Source organism: Rhinatrema bivittatum, chromosome 2, assembly GCF_901001135.1.
Source record: "Rhinatrema bivittatum chromosome 2, aRhiBiv1.1, whole genome shotgun sequence".
Taxonomy (NCBI): Eukaryota; Metazoa; Chordata; class Amphibia; order Gymnophiona; family Rhinatrematidae; genus Rhinatrema; species Rhinatrema bivittatum.
In genome coordinates this window covers 373,260,910-373,274,519 of record NC_042616.1, presented here as the reverse complement: position 1 = coordinate 373,274,519, position 13,610 = coordinate 373,260,910, and the positions used below count along the sequence as shown (strand labels likewise).

Genomic DNA, 13,610 nt, shown 5'->3' with positions numbered 1-13,610 from the left:
TTCAACATCCAGGCAGTCAGGGACAGGGCTGCGAGGTTGGGATGGCATAGGCGCCCGTGGCTCTGAGTTATCAGTAGCGGGTCTGCCCCAAGGCGAAAGTGTTGGCATACCGAGAGGTCTTGAAGGATTGGAAACCAGACTTGGCGTGGCCAGTGGGGGGCTATGAGAATCATTAAGCCTTTTTGTCCCTTCGTAGCTTCACGAGAGTCTTGGCAATGAGTGGAAGCGGAGGGTAGACGTAGAGGAGACCGCTGGACCACGAAAGGGTGAAAGCATCCCTCGGTGGTGTGTGAAGACTGCGAGTGAGCGAGCAGAAGTTCTCTACTTTGTGGTTGTGTATAGACGCAAAGAGGTCTGTGGGTAACCCCAGCGTTAAAAAATTGCGTGCGCTACCATAGGGTTGATGGACCATTCGTGTGGATGAAAGGTTCGACTCAACCGGTCCGCAAGAATATTGTCCACGCCCACTAAATAGGTTACTCTGAGGTACATCAAGTAGCAAAGAGCCCATGCCCAGATCTGTGCATCTTCCTGATACAGCAGGTAGGAGCCCATTCCCACTTGCTTGTTGATGTACCACATCGCCACTTGGTTGTCGGTCTGGATCAGGACAGCCTTATTGGATAGGCAATCCTGAAAAACCTGAAGGGCATATCTGATTGCCCAAAGCTCTAGGAAATTTATCTGATGGTGGGATTCTTCCGCAGACCAGGTTCCCTGAGTCAGCATGTTGTTGACACGCGCACCCCAACCTACATTGGAAGAAGCGTCTGTCGTCAACGTAACTTGAGGTTCTGGAGCCTGAAAGAGAAGGCCTTGGAGGAGAATGGAGTGGTGAGTCCACCAGGCCAACGGGAGGGGAGCTGTTTGGTGACGTGGACAATGTTAGACATTGGATGGTATGCCTGATCCTACTGGGATTTCAGGGTCCACTGTGTGACCCTCATGGCTAGACAAGCCATTGGTAACATGAACCGACGACACCATGTGACCCAGCAAAGTGAGGAAGTGATGAGCTATTGCATACTTTCACGCCTGGAGGTGTCGTGCCAAAGTCGCGAGAGTGTGGGCCCGCTCCTGAGGGAGAAAGGCCTTTGCCTTAATGGTATCCAAATCCGCTCCTATAAAGGAGAGAATTTGAGAGGGCACCAGGTTAGTACATCCTTTTGGGATGGAGCCCTTATTAACTAATTGTCGAGATAAGAGTAAACATGGACCTTCTGTCCCCTGAGGTAGGCTGCAACCACTGTGAGGCATTTGGTAAAGACTCGAGGTGCAGACGCCAGGCCGAATGGCAGTACACGATACTGGAAGTGTCGGGAGCTGACTACAAACCGAAGGAATTTGTGGTGAGACGGAGTTATCAAGATGTGTGTGTGAGCGTCTTGAAGATCTAGAGAGTATAGCCAATCTCCCCTCTGCAGAAGAGGTAGCAGGGAGCCCAAGGTTACCATCCTGAACTTTTCCTTTTGTAGGAATTTGTTTAAGGAAGAGGTCCAGAATTGGACGAATGCCTCCTGACTTTTTTGGAATGAGGAAATAACAGGAATAGACCCCTTGTCCCTGTTGGGAGGGGGGCACTGGTTCTATTGCCCATGAGTTGAGGAGAGATAATACCTCCTCCTCTAGAAGGGAGGAGTGGTCAGACAAGCCCCACTTCAGCCGAAGTGGGGAGTCTGCCAGCATGGTTAGGAAGTTGAAGTGGTAACCTTGAGTCACTACCGCGAGTACCCACTGATCTATGGTGATTGTGTGCCAGATGTTTGGGAAGTGGCATAACTGACTGCCAACTGGTACAGATGGCAGGGGAGGATGGGCTATGCTCTCTAGTGATGAGTCAAAATCCTGATGCCGGGCTCGGCTGGGTCTTTTGAGGCCGGGATTGTCTGGACTGACCCTTCTGGTAAGGCCTAGCGGGGTGACCTCAAGAAGCAGGAGGATAATATCTCCTTGGCTTAAATGATGGCCGCTTAGAATCAGAAGGCACTGAAGAAAGCTGACATAGCGTCTCATGGTGGTCTTTGAGCTGCGCTACGGTTTCTTGGATCTTGTCCCCTAAGATTATCCCCGGCGCAGGGGAGGTCAGCCAAGCAGTCCTGCACTTCTGGCAGTAGATCAGAGGACTTCAACCAGGCCCATCAACGAGCACTAATCCCCGCTGCAGACACTCTAGAGGCTGTGTCAAAGATATCATACGCAGCGCGGACTTCATGCTTGCCAGCATCTAGGCCCTTTTAGACCAAGGAATTAAGTTGATCTTGAAATTGGTGAGGCAAGGAATCAGAAAAATCCTGGAATTTCTTGAAAAGGTCCCTGTTATACTGGGTCATGTATAACTGGTAGGAAGCAATGCGGGGAAATAAGCATTTAGCCATGAAAAACACCTTGGCCAAAGGCATCCAGGAATCTTTGCTCCTTCCCTGGAGGCATAGAAGAATGAGGCTTAGAACGACGAGCCTTCTTCTGGGCCAATTCCACAACCACATATTGATGGGCGAGCTGTGTTTTCTGGAATCCAGGAGCCGTCTGCACCAGGTAGGTGGCATCTGTTTTACGGTTTACAGGTGGTACAGAACCTGGATGTTCCCAGCTGTGCTTCAGCAGGTCAAGGAGGACTTCATGAACAGGGATGGACATGATCTCCTCTGGTGCATCCACAAATTGGAGCACTTCCAGCATCCTGTGCCTGGAATCCTCTTCTGTCAGAAGCTGGATGGGATGGCCTCAGACATCTCCTTAATAAAATTTATAAAGGACAGGTCCTCTGGAGGAGAACGCCTTCTTTCCTCAGGGGAGAAGGTTCTGAGGGCAGATCATCTAAATCCTAGGAAGAATCATGTGTCCAAGGCTGGTAGGGTTGGTCTCCAGCACCCAGGGGATCCTTCGACGGCAGAAACTGTGCAATTCCTGTGGGGTTCAGCTGAGGCATCGATGGAGGCACCGAACGAGGACGATGCAGCATCGATGGTGGAATCTGCACTGATGGAACCGGTGACATCGACAGGCGAGTCGGGGGCAGGACTCCCGACGGCTCGGGGGTGGGCTCCGGCCTTGGCAAGTCTTCGTCTTCCGATGATAACGGAATCAGAGTGGGACATACCGGTGCCTGAGGTCCCACCGGTTGAGTCCAACCTATCCAGCACCGGTACAAGGGCTCTGGGTATCAGGTCAGCGACTAGAGCTGGAAGCCCTGTAGCGCTTTTACGATGGCCTCTTGGACCATCCGGTCCAATTCCTCGCGGAAGTCTAGGACCTGGGGTTACACGCCCCGAGTAAGAGGCAGCGCTGGCATAGCCGGAGGGTCCGCCGGTAAAAGTGGAATCGCGGCTCCCAGCACCAATGCAGATGGGGAACGCCTCTGTGATCCGGTATCAGAGGAGGATAGGGGCTTATCTGGACGGGGCCTTTTTACTAGGAGGCTCTATCAACGCCGATGCCGAGGGCCTGCCTGGATCGGCGGACTGAGCCTTACAATAGCGGTGCCAGCGTTTTTCTCAATGGTCACCGTGATCCTTCTCCGGTGCCGAAACGGAGAGTAGGTCGACGCCGAAGCAGCCGGCTTCGGGTGAGTAGCTCCGGTATCCAGCTGCTGACGAGATGTTGATACCGCCGGTTCAGACAACGTCGAGGCCTTCGATGGGGTCGGACGTTTCGACTGAAAAAGAAAATCCATTTTTCCCAAACGGGCATTACGGCCTTTCAGTGTCATCTGGGCACATTTGGTGCAAGTGAGGACATCATGGTCCACCCCTAAACACAATACACAAAACCCTGTGAAGGTTTGTGATGGACAGTGTCCGAGGACAATCGGGGAACAGACGAAAACCCGACGCCATGGCTTCGACAAAATTTAGCCACAGTGCGGTTGATGGCCCGCAGAACTCGAAGAGAAAACTCGACAGGAATCAATCGTAATGGAGGGTAAAACCTGAACTTCATGACCGCGGGTACAAAAGCGATAGGGGGACCCTGGATGGGGTAGAATTTTATTGAAATTTTAAAGAAAGTTCCGTGAGGAAAATTCCTGTCAGGAATCTCTAGAGAGCTCCTTAACCAAGTGGCTATTGCTGCGTGGGAAAAAAGTGACTGAAGGGGGACCCCTGCTGGATGCAGGGTTAGTGCAATGCTGGGCATGCCCAGTAGGTGCCAGTCACAGTTCTAGAAACTTTGACAAAAGTGTTCCGTGATTGGACTCCATCCTGATGATGTCACCCATGTGTGAGGACTACCATCTTGCTTGTCCTATGAGAATCAGCCAATCGTCCAAATACGGGCGCACCAGGATTCCTTCTTTTCGTAAGGCAGCCGCTATCACCACCATAATCTTGTAAAATGTTCTGGGAGCAGTGGCAAGACCAAAAGACAGCGCACAAAAATGATAATGGCACCCCAATATCACAAATCATATAAAGCATTGCTGTTCCAATCAGATGGGAATATGAAGGTAAGCCTCTGACAGATCCAAGGTCAGAAATTCCCCTGACTGCACCCATTATTACAGCGCATAGTGTTTCCATTCAAAAATGAGTCACCTTCAAGTGACAGCTGACCCTCTTGAGATCCAAGATGAGATGAAAGGAGCCCTCCCTTCTTGGGCACAACAAAATAAATGGAATATCACCCCATACTTTGAGACAAGGACACCGGAACCACAGTCTGAGGAGCCTTTAAAGCATGAACTCCACTGCCTGCTTCTTCTGGAGGAATTGGTAAGGGGACACCATGAACATGTCCTGAGGAATACTGCGACATTCTAGTGCATTCGCTTTGCATATCACCTCCAGGACTCACTGGTCCAACGTGATCTCAACCCACCTCCAATAAAAGTAAGAAAGACATTCCCCTATTTCCTGTTCCAGAAGGTAGGTCAGCAAACCTTCATTGGTAAGCTCGGGAAGGTCCACCACCTGAGCCTGCTCCTCTCTTGGGCTGCTGGGGACGAAAGGACAGACCTACCGAAAGGCCAAATCTGCTGAAAGGTCGTCCCCTCTGTAGGGATGAAAATGCCTGGAACCCCGGAAATGACACTTCAACCAAAGAGGTACTGTAACTGTTTCTTATCCTCCAGCAACCGAGGCACCGGAAACTCACTCCACTTACTGGCCAGTTTCTCCAACTCGCTCCCAAAGAAAAGTGAGCTTTTAAAGGGCATCTTGGTAAGATTGGTTTTGGAAGCTGTGAAAGCTAACCAATTTCGCAACCAGAGTTAACGCTTAGCTGCTATCACTGAAGCCACTCCTTTGGCTGAGGTCTGGACCAAATCACAGCCTGCGTCTGCTAAAAAAGCGGCAGCAGGTTCCATAACCACTCTGGAATTCCCTCCAGACTCAATAACCTTCTGAGAGAGAAGCAAACAAAATCTCACCACTAGGGCGCAACAGGAGGCAATCTGTAAATTCATTGCCACTGCCTCAAAGGCTTGCTATCATGTACATCCCTTCAAGGCCGCTCCTCCCTCTACGGGGATAGTGGTCCACTTAGGCAAGGCACATATCAGAGCATCCAAGTTGGGGAAATGTAAATGTTCTCTCACAGTAGGATCCAGGATGTACAGGCCTTCCAATGTCTGACCTCTTTAAAATTTGCCTCTGGGGCATCCCATTCCAGATCAATCAATTCCTGGTTGGCATCCATAACCAGGAAAAACAGGGGGCTTTATGTAAGGAAACCAAAATGGAATTCTTCCTCTGCTCTGACATTGCATCCAAACCAGGAACACCCAGCTGTTTCAAGGTCTGGGAAATCAGGGTCAGCAGTTCATCTCTATAGAAGAACCGCAACATGGTTCGATACAGATCCAACCCTGGAGGAATTTCTCCATCTTCCAGGAAATCCAGATCAACCTCATCATCAGTGCCATCTGAATTCCTGTTGGGAACACCTGCAGGGAGCCCGGCAAATCCCGGCACTTAAGCATAGGACTGGGAAAGGAAGGAGCCACCAGCTGAGGGACAGAAATGGGGGAAGTGGGACTGTGCCTGAAGAAAGGCTTGTAAGCCTTGAAAAAATTCCACCCAAGAAAAAGCAGTTGGGTCCAGATCAAGCCCAAAAGAACTGGAGCTGGTCCCAGAGAACTGCTCTCACCAGAGGAGGAGCCAGTCAAGAGAGAGCCAAGATTTGGAATCCCCCCAGACAAAGCTGTGACCAAAGATGTGATCATTAGAATGGGAAGAGCCAGGCTTAGCAAAATCAGAGGAAGACAACTCTCCCCTCTGCGTCTGAGCAGTGCTGACACAGGTTAGTAGCTAGGTCAGTCTGAGAAGCCCTATTATGACAGGCAACACAAATAGGAAGATGAATAGGCTTCTTGCTTACCAGTGCTATTGCTATGGTAAATGTGCGACAGAACAGCTTGCCCTCAAAAATGAAATGCGCCCAAAAGATAAGCACCTAGAAGAAAGCACAGCAAGGTGCACTCACAAACTGTGTGCCAAGTTAAGCACAAAGTTTGTGCGCATAAAAAATGTGCCCAAAAACTGAGCGCAGAACACATGCACAAACAGCCGCCACGGCCTACCACACAGCATGCAAGAAAAAAGCCTTAAGTGCGGGATCTAGCTCACTGGGGACTGCTCAACCCACCAGGCTGCCCAGTTCTCCACCCCCCAACGGCAGCAGGAACAAACATCAACACAGCGCACCAAAAACGGAGACTGGGGGAAGACCTGAAACCCCTCTGTCTCTGATTCATGTAAAACTCTCTCTTTTTTTTTTTTTTAAACCTTACCTGAGCTCGGCACTTACCAGCTGAGTACAGAGATGGTCTCCGGCTGCGGGGGAAGAGGGCATCTGCAGTCACCACTGCACTCCTGCACCCACTGCCTTTCAAATAAACTAGCAGCTAAGCCCATGCCAGGAAACCCAGCTACCGGACTAAGGTACACCTCTGAGGGACCACGGAAATCGCCTTAGGAATTCTCAATTGGGGATGGACCTTTAGGTATCACGACAGGAGAGTAGGGCTTTATTTTCCTGAATTTCTCTTTTCAAAAAGCTCAAAGCAATGCCCATTAGGAGATGCATGTCCACCATCTGATGGAGACGGAGAATTCTGGCAGGCTGGGGTCACTGCATGGTTATGTATACTGTAATGTCAGCTTGCTCCATCTCCATCTGGTGGCAGGGGAGCATGGTCCTGAATTCATCTGTCTACATGCTAGGAAAGCAAATGTTGCTTACCTGTAACAGGTGTTCTCACAGGACAGCAGGATGTTAGTCCTCACATATGGGTGACATCACAGGATGGAGCCCTGTATGGAAAACTTTCTGTCAAAGTTTCTATAAAGCTTTGACTGACACTGACACACTGAGTGCACTGAGCATGCTCAGCCTGCAATTTTCCCTGAGAACCACAGGTGTCTCCCTCAGTCTCATCTTATAGCTAAAAGCGCAAACGAAACTAAAATAAAAGTGAAAACGTATACAGACCCAACTCCGTGGGGTGGCGGATGGGTTTCATGAGGGCATCGACCCAGGCATCAAAGCCACCGGTGGAATTGACCCTGGCATGGATGCCACCGGTGGAATTGACCCTGGCATGGATGCCATGGACAATGGCATCGATGGAAATGTCATGGGCATCGATGACCGATAAAATAAAGGATGTCATTGATGGAAATGACCCTGGCATCGATGGAAGTGCCCTAGGTGACGGTAGCATCGACCCGGGTATGGATGGCATCGATGGCATCCATCCAGGCAATGATGGCACCGATGAAACCCAAGGAAAAAATCAGTGCCATGAATGAAAAACATGAACGGCACTGATAGAAACAATGCAGGGACCGATGGCATCAGTGTACTGCGGGGGGAGGAGTACCAATGGCATTTAGGAATCCAGGAAGGTCTGAAGGGGGTACCAACGGTAGCGATGGGGGCATCGACTGCGCAAGGGTACCGAGGAAATCGAAGGACCTGAAATCGACAAGGGCCATCGCGGCAACAGAAACCGTGGAAGTCCCTGTCCCACTAGCGCTAATAACCAGGCAGAGTGTCACAGAGGGACACTCGCAGGCTATGTGTGGCTAACTGAAAACAGGGAGAGGGAAGGCCGCAGTCGGCTGGCAGGCCAGGGAGGTGACAGGAACCAACTGAGAAAACAGGGCATAGTACTCACTGAGTGTAGAATAAAAGTACGCGAAGGGAGACCCGTGCAGGGAAAAGTGTTTGTGAAGTAAAAATTTTAAGTGTTTCCATGTTGAAAAAGTGTTAGAATTTCTCACAGAGCTTCTAACCGCTATGCTTACTGCAGAGCGGAAAAAAGAAGACTGAGGGAGACACCTGTGGCTCATAGGGATAATTGCAGACTGAGCATGCTCAGTGCACTCAGTGTGCCAGTGTCAGTCAAAGCTTTATAGAAACTTTGACAAAGTTTTCCATACAGGGCTCCATCCTATGATGTCACCCATATGTGAGGACTACCATCCTGCTTGTCCTGTGAAAAATAACAAAACTGCAACAATAAATAAAAATGTACTCTAATGCACAAAATATCAGATTACAGAAGTAACCTCATGTTTTTAATTCCCATATTGTCCAAGTAGGAAAATGCATACAGCTCTTTTGCTAGGGCTCAAATGTACAAATACTTTTCAAGACTGAAAGAAACAAAATTGATGAGGTGGACCACAGAAGCCAATTTTATGTGCCTGTAACCTCCAAAAATCGCATCATCTTCAGACAAGATAATGTTTTAATGTGAAATGGCAGTCCCAGTGCATGAAGTGGTGAGGGATTCCTGAAGACTAATCTCAGAAGAGCCCCGCACCTAGACATATATGGAGATCTGAATAAAGAAATATAGGTGAGCTGAGTCTTATAGATAATATAAATATTGCTTTTTCCTTTTCTTGTGTAAACATGTTCTTGCCATAAAAAATACTTATCTATAAACAAGTGAAAAAGAACTATCAAGTAAAATACTATTAATTACGTACATAGTGAAAATACTGTATTTACCCAACTCTTTCCTTTTATTCTTCATGATGCTATAAAATATCCAATATATATCACCCTATTTATAGGATAAATTTAAGAATAATGGTTACCAATGCCAATAATGCAAAATTTTGGGCTGCCCTAAATTTAAAGAAATGTTTCTCTTCATGGATGACACAGATTTCAGGATGTGAAAAATTAAAAACTGATGCCTAAATGAATCCCTGCTTGAATAAAAATGCATTGTTAATGTGCAGCTTCGCTTGGAAAAGCTGAGCTAGAGTTGCTAGGAAAATCATTCTCCAAGATCTTCTTAAAAGGAAAAAAAAAAAACCCTTCATAAAAATCACCCATAAATCTCTAAGTGCCTAACAGAGGCTAATGATGGGGTAAGCAGTACACCAATATCTTAATCAGAAGCACAGCTAAGTTTTACTTTTTTTTCTCTCTCTATAAACATGACATACATAGATGATTTGGTTGGGGGAAAAAAAACAGCGGTTATATGCCCTCTGCTGAAACTAAGGTCCATGTGGAGTGCTCTGCAGAAAATTTATTTCCAGCAATATGGAATGATTATTTCAGTGCATTTTTATTCTCTTATACACAAGCTTGGTGCTCATATTTACAAGAACCACTTTTAAAGCCTCTCAACCTAAAAGGTTAACCGAAAGTGACAGCTGTATACTTACCAGTGAGATTCAATCTTCTCTCTCTCTTAATATGAAGAAGCAAGTCATTCCCAAAAGAAAACAAAAAGATCACATTAATGTGTTAAATTTCCCATATAATTATTTACTAATAATAATATAACAGCTTTTGCAGATGTTTTAAAGTAAAGGTTAACTTTTCTTCTTTCTTTTTTTTTTTTTTTAAAACAAAGTCAAAGCCTTTACAATATTCTGCAAAAAAGCCACAACTGTCCACAAGAGGAAGTACATACAACATACAAGCGTTTATTACACCTCAGTATCACACAACAATAAATGTTACCTATAACCAAGAAATGTGGCAACAATAATGACTTCAGGCAACTATGGAAGACCTTAAGATCTAGAATTGCTGCTGATTAAAAAAAGATGCATTCCGGTGGTCTCAAGCTGCAAGAAATGATGTTTTCTTTCTGTTCTTCATGTTGACCAGTGCTGTGAGAATTAAAGAGGTAGTGTTCACAGCCCTTAGTATCATTACCTTGGCTCAACCTGCTGGTTGGCATAAAGAAGGCACCTGGCTGGATTCTGAAACAGAATCCACTCTTGCCTCTTTGACCAAAGAAGGTTGTTACAATGTTTGACACAAGGGATGTGGAAAGGCAATTAAGGAGTGGGGAAAAAGGCCAGAACTATGTAGGAGAGTCCAATAGTGTTGATCCTCATGCTTCCATGTACTCTGGGACAACCAACCACTGCAAGTTGATTGCATAGAATCGATCAGCCATGGCAGTCTTATTACTGTTCGCAGAAGAAACTGTTTTCTGAATGAACAGTGAAAGACATAGAACTTGACAATGTGCAGTGCTTGGCGGATAGTTCTGATCAGAACCAGAGGATTAAGAGTAACAGTGTAAGACCCTGAAAGAAAGTAGAGGGAGAAAAAAAAAAGTTTTACACGAGTTGGAGAACAAAGTAAAATTAACAATTTGGTTTTGCAGCTTTTTGCTTAACTAGTAAGACTACATTTTTGGTTAAAAATACATAATTTAAATAAAAAATATTCAAAACAACTAAAGTTTGTGAAAGAAACTTTACTAAACTAAAAGCATTTCTAATATTTAATTTTATATTTGGCACGCAAACCGTACTCCTTTTGTACATTCTATAAATTACATCGACCCTAGACTAGAATTTAAACACTGCTTGTAGGCGTAATGTTCTTTGCTAGGAAATGAGCAGAGTGGATGCACAACTGCTGTACTTAACATTTCAGAAAAAACTAGGGAGGAACAGACTCTAGTGTCAAAAGGAATATATAGTCCCATATTAAAAAAATAAAAATGATCTAAATCAGAACCAGGCAACTATTGTTGAGATTATTTACCTGATAATCTCGTTTTCCTTAGTGTAGACAGATGGACTCAGAACAAGTGGGTATAGTGTGCTCATGCTAGCAGTTGGAGACGGATCTGACGTCAGCACGGGTACATATACCCCCACAGGAAGTGAGGCAATTCAGTAATCTTCCTTGCAAAAGCTGTTATGGATTGACGATCAATGAAATAGTGAAACAGGATTCCCCTGACCGATTGATAGTAGCTGGAGACCGCCAGCATTCCCAACCGGAAGGCGTCGACACCTGGCAAAGGGGACGCTCTTATGTAAGAAAATGACATGGCCTACCTTGAATCGGTGAAACCCATGTATACCGGCAGCCGGGCGGGATGCTGAGTCCATCTGTCTACACTAAGGAAAACGAGATTATCAGGTAAGTAATCTCAACATTTCCTAGCGTGTAGCCAGATGGACTCAGAACAAGTGGGATGTACAAAATCTTTACTCCCGGACTGGGCGGGAGGCTGCCTGAGGACCGCGTAGGACTGCCCTCGCAAATGCTGTGTCCTCCCTGGCATGGACATCCAGATGGTAGAACCTGGAGAAGGTATGGAGGGAGGACCATGTCGCCGCTTTACATATTTCTGCGGGCGACAACATCCTAGATTCTGCCCAAGATGCTGCTTGGGCTCTGGTAGAATGAGCCTTGACTTGTAGAGGTGGTGACTTCCCGGCCTCTACGTAAGCTGCTCTGATAACTTATTTGATCCAGCGGGCGATGGTGGGCCAAGAGGCCGCTTCTCCTTGTTTCTTCCCGCTGTGAAGGACGAACAGATGGTCTGTCTTTCGTACTGCTTCTGTCATTTGCAGATATCTGGGCAGCAATCTGCCGATGTCGAGATGGCGTAGCAAACGCCCTTCTTCTGATTTCTTCAAACCCGCCGTGGTTGGTGAGGTGAAATTGTGAGACTACCTTAGGCAAGGATGGAACCGTGCGAAGATGGATAGCCTCTGGAGTGATTCTAAGAAAGGGATCACGGCAGGACAGCGCTTGTAGTTCCAAAATACGGCGTGCTGAACAAACAGCCAGCAAGAACACCATCTTCAAAGTTAGAGAACGGAGAGACAGGCCCCGAAGGGGTCTGAAGGTGGATCCCGCGAGGAAATCCAAAACTATGTTGAGGTTCCACAGAGACACTGGCCACTTCAGTGGCGGACGAATGTGCTTGACTCCTTTCAGGAAGCGGGAAACATCTGGGTGAGTGGCAATAGTCTTGCAGTCCCTCCGGGGACCGTAGCAAGACAGCGCAGCCACCTGAACCTTGATGGAGCTGAGGGAGAGACCCTTCTGAAGTCCATCTTCCAGAAAATCCAAAACAATAGGGATTGTGGTCGCATGTGGGTTGGTGCCAGGCTTCAAATACTCTCCAGATCCTTACGTAGTGAGGGATGTGGAAAACTTGCGGGCTCGGAGGAGTGTATCTATAACCGGCTCCAAGTAACCTCTTTTCTTCAGTCTAGACCTCTCAATGGCCAGACCGTAAGAGAGAATTGAGCCGGATCCTCGTGGAGGATGGGACCCTGACGTAGAAGGTCCCGGAGAGGAGGCAGGGGAAGGGGCTCCCCTGCCAGCAGTCTTCTCATGTCCGCGTACCAGGGTCTTCTTGGCCAGTCTGGTGCCACTAGAAGAACTAGGCCTTTGTGCTTCTGAATCTTGTGCATAAGGGTGCCCAGCAGGGGCCACGGAGGAAACACGTATAGCAGTGTCCCTGGAGGCCATGGCTGAACCAGGGCGTCGATCCCGTGAGAGAACGGATCTCGCTTGCGGCTGAAGTATCTGGGTACTTGAGCATTGGATCTGTCCGCTAGTAAGTCCATGTCCGGAATCCCCCACTGATCCACAATCATATGGAAGGCTGTGGGCGACAGCTGCCATTCCCCCGGATTTAGGCTTTCTCTGCTGAGGAAGTCTGCCATGGTGTTGTCCTTCCCGGCAATGTGGACGGTGGAGATGTCCTGTAGATTTGCTTCCGCCCAAGACATCAGGGGGGTTATTTCTAGGGACACCTGTCGGCTTCTGGTTCCGCCCTGACGGTTGATGTAGGCCACCGTGGTGGCGTTGTCGGACATCACTCTGACTGCCCTGTTCCGCAGTCTGTGAGCAAATTGCAGGCAGGCTAACCGGACTGCCCGTGCTTCTAGACGGTTGATGTTCCACCCTGACTCTTCTCTGTTCCACCGCCCTTGGGCGGTGAGTTCTTCGCAGTGTGCTCCCCATCCGCTCAGGCTGGCACCTGTGGTGAGCAGAATCCACGTTGGGGAGGACATCTTCGACCCCCTGCTCGTGTGGTTGGACTGTAACCACCACCGTAGCTGGGTCCGCACTCTGGCTGGTAGAGGTAGATGCACGGAGTAATTCCGGAAGCGGGGGCTCCATCGAGAGAGCAGGGGGCGTTGTAGAGGTCTCATATGGGCTCTTGCCCAGGGTACCACTTCCAGGGTGGATGCCATGAGACTGAGAACCTGCAGATAATCCCAAGCTATGGGCCGGCTGGCTCCCATCAAGGACCGTAGACGCGTCTGAAGTTTTAACCTTCTCTTCGGTAGTGAGACTGACTGTCTGCCTGGGTGTCGAACTGGACTCCCAGGTATTCCAGTGATTGGGAAGGTTGTAGGCAACTCTTG

General features: G+C 48.0%; 1 protein-coding gene across 4 annotated transcripts in view; it reads right to left on the bottom strand.

Annotated features, from left to right (window-relative positions):
* LOC115084728 (serine-rich adhesin for platelets-like) overlaps positions 1-13,610 on the bottom strand; it is an 859,145-nt gene that overhangs the window by 667,387 nt on the left and 178,148 nt on the right. For all 4 annotated transcript variants that reach the window (XM_029589967.1, XM_029589968.1, XM_029589969.1 and 1 more), the window contains exon 4: positions 9,630-9,654. In XM_029589967.1, the coding sequence (XP_029445827.1) occupies positions 9,630-9,654 (25 nt within the window). The remainder of the gene's footprint in view (positions 1-9,629; positions 9,655-13,610) is intronic.